Here is a 21,396-nt window from a genome sequence, read left to right on the forward strand (position 1 = left end):
GTAACAGACCTCATACTTGGGTGTGAAATTGATGTAAATCAATAAAATAAAAAAATCATATATAATAAATTTGTTGAATTATAAATCATCATAAAAAATAAATAATAAACTCTTACATCTAACTCCATCCTCGTCAAGGTTATGAAAACTCGGGAACTCATCTTATCTTTTTTTAATTTAATTTATTAATGTTTTAAAATAAATATTTTATCAAGTTACTACTTGTATTTTAATTAAAATAATATATATAAATTAATAAATAGCAAGAATTTCAAAAATAGGAAACTTAATAACTAAATATGTATTTATAGAATGTATAGTTTTAATTTTTTTAATTTAATTCTTATAATGCAAATTAATTATCTCTTATAATACTTCATTTATATTTTCGATAATTATAAAATGTGAGAGCATGAGAATAAAATCCTAACTTTGTAGGCCTAGCTGAGGGTGGAGTGAGTGGAGAGGTAAGTAGTTACATCTTGGAACCTATTGGGTCAGGGGCCTATAATGCTGGTTATGCCACAGCCCACAAGAACAATGTTAAACTTTAACATTCCTAACTTGTTTTAGGCTTAGGGGGGTCATCAGGAAATTGTTGAATATAAGAATCTATTGGTTAGTGGGGGACTCCCGAAGGAAGGGAGTGGCACCTGTATACACTATCATGCAAAGTTAGAACTAATTTAAGGTTCAAATAGCTTGTACGGGAAATTTAGATTTTAGAGTATACCTTTATGGGAGAGTGATGATGTATTTTCAATTCTAGGTTATATAAATTTTTAATTTTACTGTAAATCTTTTGATAAGAAAAAAATTGTTATCTACTAAAAATATAAAAAAGTTTTACAATCATATTTAATCATAATTTATCATATATTAAAAATTTATTGATTTTTAAAATAGTTCAACACATATGTTCGATCATGGCATCTACAAAAGGATCAAAATCTTATTACAAACTCTCGTTAAAGTGCACGCCAGCTGCTCGATCTTTGTTCCAGCACATTCAAACCACCGATTCCATACTTCAAACATACTAAAATCTGTCCTTACATTTGTTACACCTGTGTATCATACTTCCTACCATAAATCATATCCTCAATGTTGATTAAATAATACCAGTTTGATTTTATCCAAAACCTAAATCTAACCACGAACGCAGTTGAAGAAACTATCGAAACTGCAGCTACATTTAAACATAACGTTCAGGGTGCAAAACAAAAACACTACGCCAAGCAAATAGCGAACATAAAATCTGTGAAAATGATAAACAAAATTACCTTTGCATTTTTTCAAGCCTAGTAGAAAATTTACATTAACCAACATTCAACGAATGCTTGTTACCTGTCAACCAGAGACTCCCTTCAACGAAAAACGTGTGATTTACCGGAGATAAGAATTAACAATTGGCTAAATAGCTAAATTTGTCAATACCTTAACAAATTAATCCTTAAAAAATAAAAAATTTAAATTTAAACTCTAAATATATGAAAAATACAATAAATTAATCCTACAAATAATTTAATAACAAAGTAATTCCTAAATTGATAATTCAATATCAAATTAATCCTAAAAAATATAATATAATTTATTATCAAATTACCCCTTAAACACGTTAATAGTCAAAATAACATCACAAATTAAACAAGAACTAATATATCAGCTAAATTGCATTTTCCATTTCTTAAAAACTAATTTATCACCGTGTCATAATTTCAAAAACGAATTTAACATTGCACATTAACAATTATACCGAAGACTCTTACTTCATCAACCTCAAACCGAGGCAACAAAAATTGCAATCCGATTAAATTACACTATTCCTTTCACGATTTAAATTGAACAATCAAATTCAACTTAGGCATAAGAACATTGCAAATAAATTTCAGTTTAGCGTTGCATGCTGAGTAACAAGAAGGCATAAATATAATCAAATTGACATACTAAAAATTCTCATAACTACGACTCAAAGAACAATCGTTAAATCTCAAGCTACAGCTAAAGAACCGTTGCATAATATCAACAGCGAAATTGACTGACACTATAAGAAACCCTAATCCACGACGCAATGCAGAAATCGGTAATTCTCTAACCGCCGAAACCGTAGAGGGTCCTGCCCTGCCTCTTGAGGGCGTAAACAACGTCCATGGCAGTGACGGTCTTGCGGCGAGCGTGCTCAGTGTAGGTGACAGCGTCGCGAATGACGTTCTCGAGGAAGATCTTGAGAACGCCGCGGGTTTCTTCGTAGATGAGACCACTGATACGCTTCACGCCGCCACGTCTCGCGAGACGGCGAATTGCGGGCTTCGTTATGCCCTGAATGTTATCCCTCAGAACCTTACGGTGTCGTTTCGCTCCTCCCTTTCCGAGACCCTTGCCTCCCTTTCCTCTTCCAGACATGGTTATGGTTTTTCTCTCTCCGATGAGATTCAACCTCGATGCCAAAATGAATATAGACGCAAATTAACTTGATAGGTATTCGGGGAGAATCCGGAGGGTTATATATATAGTTGCGGAAATAGATCTACCGCCGTTGGATTTGATAGCGATCCGTGTGAATCGGTATGGATACCGTTGGATTTAAAATGGTTGATTTTGATTGGCGGAAAGGGTGTCACGCGGATCGTGAGGTTTGAACATTTGAATTTTGGGCTAGTGGTAGTGGGTACTCGATTTTTTTTTCGCTGGGAATTGTGTCTGAAAGAAAACACATTTTATTAGCACGTGAGGGGGAAATAATTGTGTGGATCCGATGGCGAGCTCAATTGAATACGGGAATTTTGAACGAAAATTGAAAATGTACCCACAATTTGGTTAATTAGAGATGTGGCTCTACAACGCGGGAAAATGTAATTTGAGATTTGAGACACTAGAAAACCAAGTCACAAAATTGAATGGCTTAAATTCACTTGTTGTACTTATAATTTTATGATTGCACAAATTTGATCATCAAATAAATTTAACATATATTTTAGTTTTTTATATCTTTAAAATTTAACAATTTTAAAACTATTACTTTATCCTCAATTTTTTAACACAAACTTATTACATAACATTTAAGTTCTAGATAAGAATGACACTAGATAAGGTTTGAATAAGATTATATAGTATTTTTCTCATATTCGTGTCAAAAGAAAATATTCATACTCGATCACGTGTAGATAGTAATTTTAATTCTCATCCTCGTATCTTTTAGATATTTATACACACACTCACATTTGTGATCCGTACTTTACTTGTGTAGAAAATTAATAAATCAATAAAACTATATTAATAAGAAAAATTGCTAAAAGTAAATTAAAAGTATCCACACATAATACTATGTTTGGTCGTGTATATAAGAAATAATTACATAATGCATTAAGGCCAATATAAGTTGTTAGATTAGTTTGTTTATCATAAATTTTAATTTTATTCCAACACTACCCATGATATTAAATCGGTCAAGAGGTGATTATTTTCAAAAGGTAATATTTTAACCAATGAATACATGTTATTTTGTTGGTAGCTCAATCAATGTTCTCACTTTCATGTAGAAATGAGTGCATATCATTAATAGACCTCACAATTAATTAGGGATAAAAAAATAAATTTAGCAATAAAATAGTTTTATATTTCTTATAATTAGGACCAAGAAAATATTATTTTTTATTTCTTATATATAGGACCAAAGATAGTATTAAAAATAAGCAAACATAGTATTGATTCGTGCAAACTTAAGTCATAAATAAACAACATTATAAATATAGTCATTCAATATTATAAAGATATGTCATTAAATAGATACAAATCTACACTAATAATTTGAAGTATCAAACTATACAAAATATTGATTCACGATTAAAAGACAATCTTAAAAGAACTTTTCAACAAATTCATAAATGTATACATAAAAGTAAGTAATAGTTGAATATTCTTAAATAGAATGTAATATAGAAAAGTATATGTATATGTATATTATAAATTATTTACTTAAGTAACATATTTTAATTGCATTAATATTTAACACACACACACACACATATATGTGTGTGTGTGTGTGCAAGGCGGGGTGGGTACTATAGTACTCATACCCATCCCGATCCTCGCAAAAAATGCAGGTAAATATTCGCCCCCTTCCCACTTGTAGATGGATAAGTAAATTTAAGTAGAATTCAGATGTAGCTTGTATTTGAGAAATCCTTAATTTATAGTTTTATTATAATTAGAGTTACTACTCTAATTCAATCAATTAAATTGTGATATTGTTTTCATACTTGTTTAGAACTTATCACTATTGGCATGCTTAAACTGATTATTTGAATAATGATATCATACTATGATTATTTAGTAGGCTTATAGGATAATTAAGTTTATGAAAGATACATGATCAAACTTTGTTTTTAAGCTTCCAATTAGCTTAATTACATTTGTTAACCATCTTCTTTATACGTAAAGTTCTTTTCAAAATGAATCTCTTACATGATCACTTGAGAAGTTAATTTAGATAAAAATATTTTCAATTCATGATCAATAATTGTTAATAGAATCTAAGGATGATGAATTGATAGTTGAAAATTAAATTATGGTTATTAAAGAATTGGAATTTCGGGAATCAAGGTATAAGCAAACCATAATTCTAGACATTTGTAGCCTAAAAAAAGGGAGTTGAAATCCTTGGAGATTTGGGATCCACTTATCCCCAATAACATTCACACAATCTTCAATGTCAATTCGCTAATAGTTGTTTGCCTCCATAATTAAATGTGTCGCATCTATACTTAACAAAGCATAGTATGCTTTATACCTTTAGGTGCATTCCAAGGTTTTCCACATGGATAATATCAAGCCTTGTATACCTATCTGTTGTATGTGATTTAATATTAGTTGGTTAGTTGGAGGGTTAGCTGTCAGCCTTTAGTAGTTATTTTTATGTTATGTTGTTAATAACAAAAGGCATGCTATCACATTTATATAAGTTTTGTTTTTCTGTTAATAAAAAAAACACATCTCCATTTTATTCCTAATTTTATGTTTTTACAACAAATTCATCTTCTTCATTCATAACAAGTGGTATTAGAGCTGAGTTGAGATCCCAAGGAAAAGAAGGGAGAAAACCATGGCTCTCGCAAGCATGGAGATAAAAAAATTCGTTGGTGGAATAGATGATTTCAGTCTATGGTGGGTGAAGATGAATGCATTGCTCGTTCATCAAGGCTTGGATGCAGCACTTTTAGAGGAAGCAATCGCAAAGATAGAAGAGAGGAGACGCACAGATGTGACGAAGAAGGCTCACAGTGCAATCTTGCTTAGTCTTGGAGAAGAAGTGCTTCGGGAAGTTGCTGAAGAAAAGTCTGCCAAGGCAGTTTGGGATAACCCGAAGGATTTGTACTTGAAGAAGTCCCTAGCAAACAAATTATATCTCAAGAAACGCTTGTATGTTTTGCTAATGGAGGACGACAAGCCCTTGAAGAAACATCTCGATGATTTCAATAGGATCATCTCGGACCTTAAGAGCATTGATGTAAAGATAGATGATGAGGATCAATACATCATTTTATTGAGTTCTCTTCCCAAGCGATTTGAGCATTTTGTTGATACAATGTTGTATGGGAAGGCTACTTTATCAATGGATGAAATCAAGGTTGCATTGAACTCAAAAGAAAATCAAAGGGAAAATGACTCCAAAAAGAAAGAGATTGTTGAAGGGTTCATTACAAGTAACAAGAATTAGAAGAAGGATTTCAAGAATAAGAAATCAAAGTTTAAAAATAAGAAGAAGAAATGTTTCCTCTATGACAAAGAGGGGCACTTCAAGAAAAACTACCCAAGCAAGTCAAGGTTCAATGAGTGGAACAAGCATAATGCAAAAGTGGTTGTGGCTCAAGAAGGATATGAAAGTGCAGAGGTTTTTTCCGTATCAAAAGAGGATTCTCAAAAGGAATGGATCTTGGATTCAGGGTGCTCATTCTACATGTGTCCCAACAAAGGCTGGTTTGAAAATTACAAGCAAATAGATAGTGGTATTGTATTGCTAGGAAATAATAAGCCTTGTAAGGTTATTGGGATTGGTTCATTAAGAATCAGAATGCATGATGGAATAGAGAGGGTGCTAAAAGATGTAAGACATGTTCCGGAATTGTAAAGAAATATGATCTCTCTAGGCACATTGGACAAAGAGCGTTGTGGCTACAAGTGTGATCATGGTAGCCTTGAAATCAATAAGGGGAAAAATCTGATCATGAGAGGAGTAAGGAAGAATGGATTATATTCCTTGGTTGGACAAACAATTTTTGTTGATTCTGCAAATGTTGTAACTGATGACAACACAAAGTTATGCCACCACAGATTAGCACATATCAGTCAGAAAGGGTTGGAAGAGTTAGCAAAACAAGGTGTTTTGGGGCAAGGCATGATTAAGCCACTGAAGTTTTTGTGAGCATTGTGTGCTAGGCAAGGAAAAGAGGCAAAAATTTCCCACTAACACTCATTCCAACAATGCATCTCTTGATTATGTGCATGTAGATCTATGAGGACCATCAAGAACTAAGTCACATAGAGGGGCAAGGTATTTTCTATCCTTAGTAGATGACTTATCTAGAAAGGTTTGAGTTTACTTTCTAAAACACAAGAATGAAGCTGTCAAGGTGTTTGAAGAATGGAAAATTTTAGTTGAAACTCAAACAGGAAGAAAGGTGAAGAAATTAAAAACAAATAATGGACTTCAATTATGTGATGAAAGGTTTAAGACCTTATGCCAATAGAATAGTATTGCTAGGCACTTAACTGTGAGAGGGACACCACAACAAAATGGCTTGGTGAAGAGGTTCAATAGAACCATACTTGAAAGAGTTAGGTGTATGTTGAATCATGTTGGTCTACCAAAGTCCTTCTAGGCTGAGGCTATAAGCATTGTTGTCTACTGCATAAACAGAAGCCCATCAACTGTCATAAGCTTTAAAACCCCACAAGAAGCTTAGAGAGGCAAGAAATCTGATTACAGTGAACTAAAGACATTTGGTTGTATTGCTTATGCTCATCTAAAGCAGGATAAGTTGGAACCAAGGGCCTTGAAGTATATCTTCATAGGCTATCCACAAGGAGTGAAGGGATACAAGCTAAGGATTTTGGAACCCGAACACAAGAAGTGCATCATCAGCAGAGATGTAGTGTTTAATTAACTACAAATGGAAAATTTAATTATGCCATTCAAGTATGGTAGAAGTCAAAGTTCACAGGTTCAGGTGAAGTCTGAAGAGAGTGTGACTACTCAAACTCATGAGGAATCAGTTGTGGCAAGATACAAGTTTGTTCCTACATCTAGACAAGCAAATGAAGAAGCAACTTAAGATTATTGTTTGGCTAGAGACAAGGAAAAGAGGACAATTAAACCTCCTAAAAGATATGGTCATGCAGATCTGATCGCCTATGCTTTAATAGTTGGAAAAGAGATTGAAGATCAGGATGAACCTCAGTCCTATGATGAGGCCATAAGTAGCAAGGACAATTCAAAATGGATTGAAGCTATGGAAGAAGAAATGGGTTCTCATGAAAAGAATCAAACCTGGACACGTGTGGATTGTCCTAAAGGGTAGTCAATTGTTTGATGCAAATGGTTGTTCAAGAGGAAAGAAGATGTTGAAGGAGTTCAAAGTGCAAGGTTTAATGCTAGGCTAGGAGTCTATGGGTTTACTCAAAAGGAAGGAGTATATTTTGTAGAAATCTTTTCACCTATGGTAAAACATAGTTCAATAAGAGTTATTCTTGCTATGGTAGCTCATTTTGATATGGAGCTTAAGTAGATGGATGTCAAAACAACCTTTTTGCATGGGAAGCTGGATGAGACCATTTATATGAAGCAACCTACTAGTTTTTTCAAAAAGGGTGATGAACAAAAGGTATGCTTTCTCAATCAGTCCTTATATGGTCTTAAACAGTCTCATAGGATGTGGTATAGGTGCTTTGATGATTATATTATTAAAATTGGATTCTCTAGGAGTGCTTATGACTATTGTGTGTACTAGAAATCTCACAAGAATGGGAAACCAATTTATTTGTTGCTCTATGTTGATGATATGCTATTGACTAACCAAAGCATGACTGAAATTGCTAGAGTTAAGAGATTGTTGAATCTAGAGTTTGAGATGAAAGATCTTGGACATGCTAAGAAGATCCAAGGTTTAAAAATAATCAGGAATAGGAAAGAAAAAGTGTTGTACCTATCTCACGTAGATTACCACAAAAGGGTCTTGGAAAGATTCAATTTAAAAGGAGCAAAGTTAGTTATCACTCTCCTAGCACAACACTTTAAGTTGTCTAAGGAACAAGAACTAAAGTCTAATGAAGATATAACCTATATGCAGAAAGTGCCATATGCTAGTGTTGTTGGAAGTATCATGTACTCCATGGTGTGTTGTAGGCCAGATCTATCATACTCTATTAGTGAGGTAAGTAGATTTATGGCAAATCTAGGCAAGAGGTACTGGGAGGCTGCTAAATGGGTTTTGAGATACATATTTAGGACCATTGATGTTGGACTGAAGTGTGCTAATCAAGGTGAAGTTCCTAATATTGAAGGGTATATGGATTTTGATTTTGCTAGGAGCATTGATACAAGAAAGTCCATTACGGGCTATGCTTTCTATGTGTTTGGAAACTTAGTCAGTTGGAGGGCAAATTTATAGTCAGTAGTGGCCTTATCCACTACTAAAGCTGAATACATAGCAATTAGGGAAGCTGTAAAGGAAGCACTATGGTTAAGATGCTTGGTTTTAGAACTACTCCAAGTGAAAGAGCTGAAAACCATTGTAATTCACTATGACAGTCAAAGTGCATTGAGTTTGAGCAAGAACCAAGTGCATCATGATATAACAAAGCATATGGATGTCAAGTATCACTTCATTCGAGATATGATCAAGAGTGAAGTTGTTGTTATTGAGAAGATATCTACAAATGAGAATGCATGCAAACATGCTCACAAATGTTTTACCCTATGACAAGTTCAACTATTGTTTATAGTTGTTGAATATTACTGGTTCTAACTAAGCATTAAACCAAGGTGAAGATTGTTGTATGTGGTCTAATATTAGTTGGTTAGTTAGGGGGCGTTAGCTGGCAACCTTTGGTAGTTATTTTTCTGTTATTTTGTTAATAACAGAAGGCATGTTATCATATGTATATAAGTTCTATTTTCTGTTAATAAAAAAAACACAGCTCCATTTTATTCCCAATTTTTTGTTTCTACAACCATTTCATCTCCTTCATTCTTAACACTATCAACAAAGTTTTTTCATCTAGAATGAGCCCCGACCACTATCTAGCTAAAATAGCATATCAAAAGCTTTAACATATCAAAACCTTAGTTTTTTATTCTTCTTGTTATTAGTTATCTTACTGATTGAGGTCGTACCCGAATCGAATAAATATTAAAAATGCAGTATCTAGGAAGTGATCCTCGGTCGTCTCCCAACGAGCGATGGTCAACCAAATGTTCATAACAGATAGTGATAAAACAGTAACGAATTGGGGGGGGGTTGTTTGTTTTTGTAATTTAAACAGTGAGAAAATTTTAATTAGAAAATAACATAATTAAAACATGTTGTTTCCCCTTGATTCACAAGCAAGTCTCTTATCCTAGGTTACGAGGATTTATCCCTAACTAGTTCAACCTCTTAATCCAACCTTAAATTAAATTACTAAGCGAAAATTAACATAAGGTTATCATTATGTGATTAAGCAACACATACACCAATTAATCATGAACGAAACTGATCGTTAAGCATAAACGTAAATTAAGCGCAGAGACAATTAATCAAGCACTAAGCATGCATGGATTAATAGCAACAAATACAGAGTAATTGGTGAAGAGGAAAAACTGATCAGAATTCAATATTAATAACAAAACCTCAAAGAGAGTTGTGCTTGATCCTCAAGAGAAAACAACACTAGAGACTTAGCCTTTCATTAATCAGCAGAAAACGAAATTGTAGATTGAACTAGAAATGAAATTGCAGAAAATGAATTTTATTCTACGTGAACAGTGTGCATGAACAATAAAAACTGGAATTCTAAAACCCTAGAATTATTCTCCTCTTCAAAAACTCCGAAAACTAAAACCATGGTGCTGTTATATAGGTCCTCAGCCCCAAAGCTTACAAATCTATTTTAAGTCCAAGCCCATTAACGAAATAAAATAAAATCAAGACAAGATAAGATAAGATTGGATGAAATAAAATCTGGATAAGATAAGATTTGATAAAATAAAATTGCATGCTCTCTTCAAGTCCAAGTCCAAGCCCAATTGCTTATAATTCTCCTGAAATTAAATTAAAAACACAAAATTAGTCAAGTAGGCCCAAATGATAAAACTTCATAATTAATTTAATGATAAAACTGCATAATTAATTTGACGATTAAGGCTAATCAGTAATTAAAATGGTGACAAAAAGGGTTAAGAAATAGGAGAAAATAATGACACATCACTTTCTCCAACTAAATCAATGAATCTTCATTTCTATCCCAATGACATTTTATTGTTAGGCTCTTGATCTCCTTATACATTAATTGTGATAACTCAAAGCACCCCATGATATAAGTGGGAATTGATAGTACCATGGACTTAATGAGCACTTTCCTTCTTGTGGTTTGGATTTGGTTGAATTGAATGGTTTATTATTTACAAACACATCCTTGTTGACATTTTAATTTTGTATGACTCTTTAAATATTAAAATTTAATTTAAAAAAATATAAAAAGGAAGTACGCCATCAAGTCCAACTAATAAATGATCCTTTTTTTTAGAAGAAAAAAGTTGTAAATCAACTAATAAGGGACCTCTCGTATCCAATAACTTTCTCTTAAAGTGAAAGCTAAGCTAGCAAACTTGTGTGCCACTTTATTGCCCTTTTTTTTTTGTAAAAAAAGGTCAATATTGTTAAGAGTTTCACAAACTACAACAATGCAAAGAAAGTAACTTTTGTTATAAGAGACATTGTTTTTCCAATTTCTCACAAACTAAAGACAATCTTTCTCAAATAACACATTTGTGAAGCAAAATCTCCATAATTAGTTGGATAGCCTACCTAAAGCATAGATCTTCTGCAACTACTGGTACAAACATTGTTAGAATTGTGCATGTGGTTGCCATGAGCACATCCATATCATGATTTCTTGCTACCAATCTCATTCCAATGCATTTTTGTTTAATAATTGATATTTTGAAATTGATCTTTATACAATCCACTCTAGGATGTCTCCATGTGGTTGTTTGTGAAAACTCACGTGTTTCCTGTAAAGGAACATCAAGTTGTTGATTATTCGCCTTAGATAGCACTTGTTGAAAAGCCACATGTCTTCCTTTGTGTATCAAATAATTCTAACCGAACTAGATTGCTCATATAATGTTGAAATGGTTAGAAAGTGTTGTTTTGTTTACAAGTATGATAAATAGTCTTCACTACTCCATGAAGGAGCATGCCTAGTTACAGTTTCGAATGAAGAAATGAAAAGAAAACTAAAATGTCATTGATCCAAAGCATGTTATAAGTGCTTGTTTTATTGATTCAACTTCCCATCCACGCCTTAAGCGTAAGAGTTGACCTCGATGTGACGACCATGGAGATTTATGCATATTGCTAGTGAGTTGCAAGCTCACCACACCAAAATTGTGCATATTGTCTTTGAATTCACTTCCCATATTTTCTTCCATATATTATATCATGAACTTGCATTGTTGAATCAATCCCCTCATCAAGCATAGCTTTTGCTAGACAATGACTTGACTTGGCTTGACTTTATATTTCCAATCATCATTGTACTACCACAATAGTATACCAAGGTCACTAAAATATCAGAAAGGCAAAAACACAATGCAACAACAATATATAGGGAGAACGAATGTTGTAAAAGATGTAAATTTCAATTATTAGTTTCCATGATAATGAAATCAACCACTTTCATAGACATTAGTAGCCTAAAAAAATGGTGCCAAAATTCTAGGACATTAGGGATGGAATATTTACAATCTTTAGATGCATCCAGAGGTTTCTCACAAGGATAATATCGAACCTTATATACCCTAACCATCAAAGATTTTTCATTTAGAATGAGCCTCCACCACACTTTGGCTAAAATAACATATTAAAAGTTTTAACATATCAAAACCCTAACCCTCCATCGTTCTCATTTTTAGTTAGCTTGCTTCAACTTAACCAATGAATATTCCTCCAACTCAGCACCCCATGATAAAAAGTGAGAATTTATTTTACTATGGACTTAATGAAGACTCTCCTTCTTGTGATTTGGATTGGATTGAATGATTTATTTATTTTTTACTAACACATCCTTGTTGACATTTTAATTTACATTGCTCTCTAAATGTTAAACTTTATTTTTAAATCAAACACAAAAAAGTATGCAAATCAATTAATTGATTATCTTGCAAGTTTTTTTTATTATCATCTTACAATTTTTTTCTTAAGTTGATAGAAGCATGTGCATTTTAAATAAAAGTCAAAGATTTTTTAATTGCAAATCAAGTCAACGATAACAGAGTAGCATATATAATTTTATTACATTGATTAGATATTGAAGAAAAAAATATAATACAAATATTAATGAAACACTAAAAAGTATAATAAAACAAATAAAAGTTACATGTGAAACCATAAACAATGTATTTTCATATTAAAAATATTTGTTCAATTTTGCAAAGACCAATTTGTTTGGAACCACCACAAAAAATAATTATTTAGCACCAATTAGTTATACAAAAAATATCCAAAAAATATTAAAGAAATTTAATTTTCATTGATTTTTGTTTTCAACGAGATAAACTCATGTTTTGTTAAATGGATTGGATCTAACTTAATCCAAGGATTCAATATAAAAAACTTTACATGATCATTTTTTTTAAAAATAATTTAGAGACATACTTGAAATTGTGAGTAATTTAACCATTTTTAATTAAATAAACATTTTTTTCTATTTATATGGAATACACCGCATAAATATTGTTCTAAATGTGATTCCTGCAACTGGACTAACAAAAAATATGATATGTGCAACAGATTAGGGAGGTGGCACATGTAATATGCAATTGTAGATCGGAGGCTGGGCAAGAAGGTCGCATTAACTTCTTCATCGCGCAATGGCCAATCCCTTTGTTGTTGTTGTCTTCGTTAAAAGGCCAATCACCCACATTTTTTTTACATGGACAGTCCCTTGCTCGACATACTATTGTTCCATCCATCTTCAACCATATTGTCATTGTTTATCGAATACCATTTTCAAAATCATGCTTATGTTGCAGACACTAAGAGGTTCTATACTCAATTCTAGTAATTATACTCGTTGGTACAAAAAAACCTTTGATTGGTCCCTCAAGGAAAAAGATGATGGGAAAGAAAGCAATAGAATCTGCTAGGGTCTTTGTTGAAGAGAGAATCAATGATTCTCTTAGTGCTCAGCAATTCCTAGTAGAAAGAATGGATATGCTACAGAAGTTGTTTCCACTAGTGAGCCTATGCCAATATGGATTAATGGAGCTTATATAGGCTTATAAAAATAGCTTATGTAACATCCCATTTTTCGTAAGCCAATTTAAAAAGAATTTTTTTATTGTTAAATAAATAAATTTTTAGAAAAATGATCAGTTTTTTATAAATAAATAAATAATGAGAAATAATGATTTGAAGAAAAAAAAGGGACATTTGATTTATTCATTTGATAGGGAATAAAATAAAGTTCATTTTTTTATAAAATATTAAAAATAAATAAATAGAGTAATAATAAGTTGTGTGTACCCTAGGTATAAATAGCGATGTTAGGTCAGTTTTAGACTGGTGATGCCTCTTCTTTCCCTCATTTTCGTTTTCCCCCTCCTCCTCCCCAAAACCTTTTTTTTTTCTCGCAGCCCACAAAACCTGTCTCAGAAAAACGATGATCTCGAACTCATTAACCGTTGGATCTTCGTGATATTTGAATACCACGTTCGAAACCCAATCATGAACATTGTCACCGTTGTTAATTTCAAAATCATGTTTGAGTTTAGAGGAAAACCCTTCGCATTGTAGCCTTTTATTTTCCCGCAGAAACCCAAAACTATCTCGGTAAAACTACGATCCTGGTTTTGTTAACCGTTGGATTGTCATGAAATTTGGATATGTTGTTCAAAATTCAATTTCTCACGCTTTCACCGTTGGGATTATTGAGATAATGTTCGTGAAGGTAGAAAAAGGAATCACATGAAGATAGTACAAATGGAGGCTTCAATCCCTTCTCTGTCTCTCTGACGTTTGGGAACTCTATCGGAGCAGTCAGAGGAAAAACTGGAGAAATCTTAGGGAACCGCTAGAGATGCTACTATCACTTTCAGAAGACACGTGAGTCCGCTTAGAGGTAAGGGATGAGTTATTCTCAATTGGTGAGAACATGTGTAGGGATCCTTAGAGTATCAATTGGAATGAGTTTTTGGATGTTTGTTATTTTTTTATTCTATCCTTATAGTTATAATTGTGAATTGTATATGTTTGACAAACCAATTGTTGTGAAATTGATATGCAATTGTATTGAGCGTGAACTCTATAAATCGATGAAATAATTAACATAAATTGATGAAATAAAGTAAGGAGAAATTTAGAGTGAGATATTGATTTTGTATTTTCTCTTTTTCTTGCTTTTTTAGGTTTTTTATATATAATTTAAAAATTAATATCATAATTGAAATTGACCAAAGTGTTCATATAATTATTTAGAATTTATGCATTGAAAGCTTACTTTGAAATTTGTGATTCAATATGATGTATGCTAGTTTATATATATAGAACTAGTTATTTATATTAATAATTTATGTACATAATATTGTAGAGTGTTATAGTATGATTCCAAAAATTATTAAGTGTTGGAGTTTGAGAATATTATGGTTAAATTTGATGAACATGTGTATGTTGTACCTTATGAATATCATTAGGAATGTTATGAGATGGTTGATGTGATGTTATGAGATGTTAAAGTGTGGGCAAGATATTCGATTGTGAATAAGTGGATGTGTTTAACACTTGATGTTACATTAACTATATTGTGAGCTATGAATTATATAATAACCCGACCAGTGTTTATGCGCAGTGTTAAAGAGAAAGTGTAGGTTCCTAGTTAGGAACCAGTATTAAATTGTAGTGCAATGTATTAAACGTGTTTGAAACATGAGTGTGAGGTCATGGTATTGTGCAATTCATGAGCAGTGTTTATAAATGGAATATGTGATGAATTGTGGAATAACATGTTGCTTTGAGATTATAATATTGTTATTGAGATTGAGTATAAGTGTAAGGTTGAACACGTGTTAATTTGTGAGATACGTGTAAACATGTGATGGTGGATTGTGACACTATGAGATGTGAAATTGTGAATGAGTTTTAGTTGTGGATAAGTGTGTAGTTAACACTTGATGTGAAATTACTTGTGTTGTAAGCTATAAATTGTACAATAACCCGACCAGTGTTATCTTGAGAAAAACGTTGATGCACAGTGTTAAAGAGAAAATGTAGGTTTCCTATTTAGGAACCAGTGTTAAATCGTAGCACAATTGTGTTGAACGTGTTTAAAACACGAGTGTAAGGTCGTGGGTATTGTATAATTCATGAGCAGTGTCTGCATACAAAATTATTTTAGGGGTTGGACCTGAATCAGGAGGGAGAGGCCCTGACGGACTCTTCGGAGTGTAGGCCTTGGGGGTCACCGGGTTTGAGTGCTCCTTTAAGCCTATGCTGATCCCATATGGTTGGAGCATTCTCGCAAAACATCGTGACCCTGATTGGTCTCCCTATGATCTTACTTAGTGAGAGTGACTTGACAAACCCAGTGTGTGGTGTGCCTTGTTATGTACTCCGAAGCGCCCAAGGGTGGTTTTTCACTAACATGGTACCACATTGCATATAGGATTGAGTCTTAGCATAACTATTGCATATGCTTGCTAATTGTTTATTATGAAATTCATGTGTTATTATATCTTGATCGGAGTGTGGGATTCTTGTGTAATGTGATTGATGATTGAAAAATGAATTTTGAATGACGAAGTGGTGAAGTTACGTGAGCTATGTTTAAGCAAGTGGTATCTCATTTATATAATATGTATATTTAATTGTTTTGTTTCTCTATTAGTTAGGAATGTGATAACTCACTCACTGTGTGTTGTTGTGTTTGGATCCTGTGATGATCTTGAACTTGTGTTCGGGGGAGCAGATGAATAGGTGGATGACTATGAAGAACCTCATGCTAGAGGACACGGGAACACAACGCTCTGATAGGATGTGACATTAGGATATAGGTTCTATATTAATTGTATGAAGCTTAGACGACCTTGTTTGAGTCGATAATACTTTATTATTTATTTGGACAAGTTTAAACATGATGTAGAAGAAAATGAATGTGAGATTTTTTCCCCTTTGAAAGACTTGTTTAGAAAAAATGTTTTAAAAATACTTTTAATTAATATTTGAATTTTTTATTCCTTATTAGTATATATGTGAGGGGTAGAGGGTGTCACAGCTTATGACACCTATAAATTGTTTTTAGCTTATTGGTAAAGTTTATCAAGATAAATCTTTTTCATCTCATTCTAGTAAGTTTCATAACTAAATCTATGACATAAGCTCTCATGAAAGCTTATTGAACAATTGCTTAATTAAGTTATTTACCCAAATACACCTTGAATGGATGACATTTGAATGTCTTAATGCCTTAATGCATGCATTATTATGTATATATGTAGCATTGGTAGAACCTTTAATCCCATTGCATTTATTAATGATAGCAACTCATTCAAATTTGTAGACTTCACTAATAGTTGTTCATTCTCAATGTAAAGAGAAATGTAAGAGGGAAAATGAGGGGATTGTTTATGGGTAGAAAACTAGTTTACACCTAGGGGTTGGACAAATGCTTCGCCCTATATGAACTATCTGACAATGGACACACACTTAAAGCATAAGTAGTCTTTTAGAAAATAGGTTTGTTAAACTCAAAACTAAGTTCCTTTCTTATATAGGTTAGCACCAGTATAATATATACAAATGAAGAGAAGAAAGAAGAGACACATAGAGTTTTGCCACCGGTTCATGGAACTAAGCGATATGTTTTGTCTTTGGTTCACTACTAGCAAGATCTTACTATCAACCATGGGTTACAAACATTGCTTCCTAACACCAAAGTATTCATTATACTTGTCTTTTTAGAAAATTTTTCCTAGTATTTTCTTCCATAAGCCTCTTTAGATTTCACACACTTACAAGAAATGCAAGCAAGGATAAATCTTGTACTTTATAGCAAGTAAGACTATTGTTAGACTTGTTAAAATAGTTGTTGGAGGGTGTCTTTAGTTCTAGAGAATAGACCTTTTAATTTGAATGTTGGAGCCCATGAAATGCAGGCGTTAACTACTATCTTCTTGCAACTGGATAATCAAACACATAAATAGGTTGTCTTAGAGTACGTTTTGTACTTTGTTTGTGTATTAGGTGAAGTTTCCATTCTGGTGAAAAGATATGCTAGCTTTCTATGAGTGGTTGTCTAGTTTGCAAAGACTTTTGTCTTATCTAATCAATAGTGGTGTTGTAGTTAATGATGAATTGATGGTCAACAAGGTGGACTGGTAGATCCTTCTAACATTCTTGTTTTTGAATATGCACTTGCAAGAGTTCTTGCAACAAAGAATGTTGGAATGTAAGTGGATTGGAGCATTGGAAAATATTTTTTATCTTCATATCTTTGTATTTAAATGCAACAAGCTATGATTTCAATTTGTCAACACATGATAGAATGGATAGATAATTTAGTGCTAGATCTAGCAATTTCTCACTTGTTGTGTCATTTGCTCTCTTTTAATATATTTCTTTTGCCTATAAAAAAAATTGGGCAGTTTCAAATCTTACAATATTACTTGCATAGCATGTAGTATTTGTATCAACAATATATATCACTAATATGGAATTGATGAAATCTGTGCTTTTTCTACTCAACAAATTCTTCAATTTAACAATTATGATAGATTGCATCTTTCTAACATTTATATGTTCAATAGGCTCTTTCTATTTTTTCCCTCTCATATATAGAGGTCATGATTGTTGATATAATATTATTACATGCATGTTTGAGGTCTAAAAAATTGTGACATATGAATATGAGTATCTTCGAAGCTAGGTAACAACTTCCACTGTCTTGTATGTTCCTGCAATAGTTAAGTTTGAATGTTAACTAATTTTAAGTGGCAGTTGCTAATGTTTTACAAGCCAGATAATGATTAACCTCTGAGTTTTAAGAGTAATTGAATTTTTACCCTAAAAAAATTCTATTGCACTATTTAGTTAACTAATAGATATAAATTAGCCTAGAGAACTGGAGCTAATTCACAAATCATAAATTAGTTATGGGTCTTATAACTTTCATTGATCATAGAGAGCTATCAGTTCAACTCTCATTGTTGAGCAAGTAAATAATATTATTTGAAAAGAGTAAGGCATTAAGTGACCAAACTCTACAAGTAACTAAAAATGGATACAATGATTTATCCGGTCTTGATGTCAAGCTAAGAAGACATCTAATGTGGTCTCTCATAATACCCAATCATGGTGATGTCTACCCATTCCTATTTCTTAAGACACATTTCATTCTAATTAGTTGTATGTTATTTTCTTAAACAAGAATACATTGTGCTTGTGTGATTAGAGTATTATCTTCAATTTGTTAATCTTTTATGGTTACATGTTATGTAGGTTTGTTGTTATGATCTCTGTTCCAAGGTTGGACAAATCTTTTCTTGATACAACAGACCAAGTTTTGAACTCACTGTTGGATTTCAACCCTAGTGAGTGGAGTTTACCTCCTTTTGAAGATAATAGTGGTTGAAATTGTAAATTTTTACTGTAGACAAAAAAGTTGATGAGTAGGTAATCCATTTCCGCAGATTATTTGTTCTTGGTGAATTACTACAATCAATATTGATTTTTTAGATCTTAGAGGGTCAATGTTTCATTTACATATTTCTCTCGTGGCACAAAATGTAAAACGTGATTGATTTGGTTTATTTAGACCATATACTTTTTTGTTATGATTTACTATCAAAAGCAAATTGATAATGACATTATTTTGGACTAGTTAGACACTATTGAATTAGTCTATTAATCTACTTGAACCAACAAACCATAATATTGTTTAATAAATATTTTCACGCATTTCATAGATGTTTATATACATTTTATATTATTGGATGCGAACTAGCTTTATCATCTCATTTTATTCAATCAGTTGGTTAAACTAGTTGAGAGTTTGAATTGGTTAAGCTTGGATTGAAAATCGTAATGGTTCATTCTTTGGTTTGGGAGTTAACCATATTGATTGTACTAATTATTGTAAAGTCTAGACTATTAGTAACAAGTTGCAAAAAAAAAAAAGAAAAACTAAGTTTTATAGTTTGTTTATTATTATAGAATATGACATGTGGACATAAGGTAGTTGGGTGATAAAGATGGTTTGGGAGAATAGCCAAAATATCCAGTGTTGAAAATGTTCACAATTTTATGCATTTATATGGTTAACTGTGCAATAAATTCATTTAATCAACAATTTTCTTGTATCAAATTTTCCCCAATATTTCTAATTTAAAATATGTGATTGATTATAAATTATAACTAAACTAATTTGTGGTATGGTTAAATATATTATACACATACAAATTTAAAACATTTTCAAATATGCTAATTGGGATTATAAGTGAGATGAACCAAATTTTATTCAATTCAAGTAAATAAAGTTCAACTTTTTTTTTAAAGAAAAAAAGGCATGCTAAAGCATCACTTGAGAGCAATGATTCCAATAAGGTTGGTACCCCCACTCCTAAGGATCTCATGTCACACACCTTCAAATATATTGACGAGAAAAGGATGAATAAAACACTTGGCGGGACTAGGCTTGACCTAAGGAAAATAGAAACTACTACAAGGATTTGTTAGAAAGTAACCCTTGTCTATACTTGAAGAGTTCATAAGAGATGAAAGAAGGGGAAAAATCTCACCAAATATACCCAAAAAATCCAGAATATGATTGTGAAGAATTAGTTCAACTCAAACTTGAAATATGAACCATTTTTTCAGCTTTATTTTTCTCCAATTCAACTTGTTAGTTCAAGGAACACAAACCAATGGTTCCCATTAGGCTATGTTCGACAAAACTAGTTGAAAAGTTACCTGGAAGATGAAAAGCTAACTGGTAGCTGAAAGTTGAAAAACTAAACTTATTAAATTACAAGTGTTCAATAAAACTAGCTACTGAAGTATCTGAAAAGTGTAAAATGACATAAACATAATAAAATCATGATTTATTTAAAAAAGGTAATAAGGAAATTTAATAAATTTATTGAAGATAAAAACGGAAGAAAACATAAAAAGCTAGAAGTTAGAAGCTAGCATTTTAAAAAACGTTACTTGAAGTAATGTTTCAAAAAATGTTAAAAGCTACTAAAAAAAGCTTGTTTACTAAAAAGTCAAACAAGTTTTTCAGCTAGTAAAAATAGTTAGAAGTTAACTGAAATATCTTGTCAAACATAACCTTAATTTTGGATCTCGGATTTCCTATCGTTTGGACTATTTTTTTCAGTTTTCACTTTGCCATTATTGACTTATTGACAATGGTCTGTTACATTTATTTGCTAGTGGCCCATATCGATTTAATTTGATGAAAGTTGAGCCTACCTTTAGATTTGAAGCTAATTTAGAGGCTCCATATTTAAATTGGTGGTTCTATTACTAGTCATCTGAAACAACCCATTCCCTAAAGTTAAAACTATAAAAGATGAACATCTCTAGTTGCTAGCACGTACATACTATGTGAAAGGGAAACATAAGGAAAATATATGTTAATATGAGAAACTTTAATTGCACAGATAAAATAGTTACATTGAGATGCTAAAAAATATTACTAAATAACTCTATATGTAAGGAATTTGCAGATTTTACTTTTATGCAACTAACAATGTCAATGTTTATACTAGTCTCATTGCCCATGAACAAAGCAATAAAGGATATTAATAGACTCATCCTTGCACTCGATATTAAATTCATTTCAACCAAGTGAGAGTTCATTTGGATAAACTCTAAATATTTATAGGAGAAAAATAATAATAATAATAATAATAATAATAATAATAATAATAATAATAATAATAATAATAATAAAATAATTTTATCAATAAATTAAAACTAGTACTTTATGCATAAGTTAACAATTAGATTCTAGAGAAGCTAATTAGAGAGTTTTCACATATTAGTTTATTTATATGACAACTAATTTTAGTTTATTGAGAAGTTTATTCATATATACTTTTTATTTTTTTCTCCTATAAAATAATAAGGAGAAGTTCATCTA

General features: G+C 31.9%; 1 protein-coding gene across 1 annotated transcript; it reads right to left on the minus strand.

Annotated features, from left to right (window-relative positions):
- Positions 1-1,769: 1,769 nt before the first annotated feature.
- Positions 1,770-2,490, minus strand: LOC114401618 (histone H4). The gene has a single exon (XM_028364176.1). It carries the CDS (start codon positions 2,401-2,403, stop codon positions 2,092-2,094), a length of 312 nt encoding a protein of 103 aa, XP_028219977.1. The 5' UTR covers positions 2,404-2,490; the 3' UTR covers positions 1,770-2,091.
- Positions 2,491-21,396: the final 18,906 nt, after the last annotated feature.

Source organism: Glycine soja, chromosome 20, assembly GCF_004193775.1.
Source record: "Glycine soja cultivar W05 chromosome 20, ASM419377v2, whole genome shotgun sequence".
Classification (NCBI taxonomy): domain Eukaryota; kingdom Viridiplantae; phylum Streptophyta; class Magnoliopsida; order Fabales; family Fabaceae; genus Glycine; species Glycine soja.

Coding starts and splice junctions, on each gene's coding strand:
- LOC114401618 (XM_028364176.1), bottom strand. CDS start 2,403: ATGTCTGGAAGAGGAAAGGGAGGCAAGGGTCTCGGAAAGGGAGGAGCG.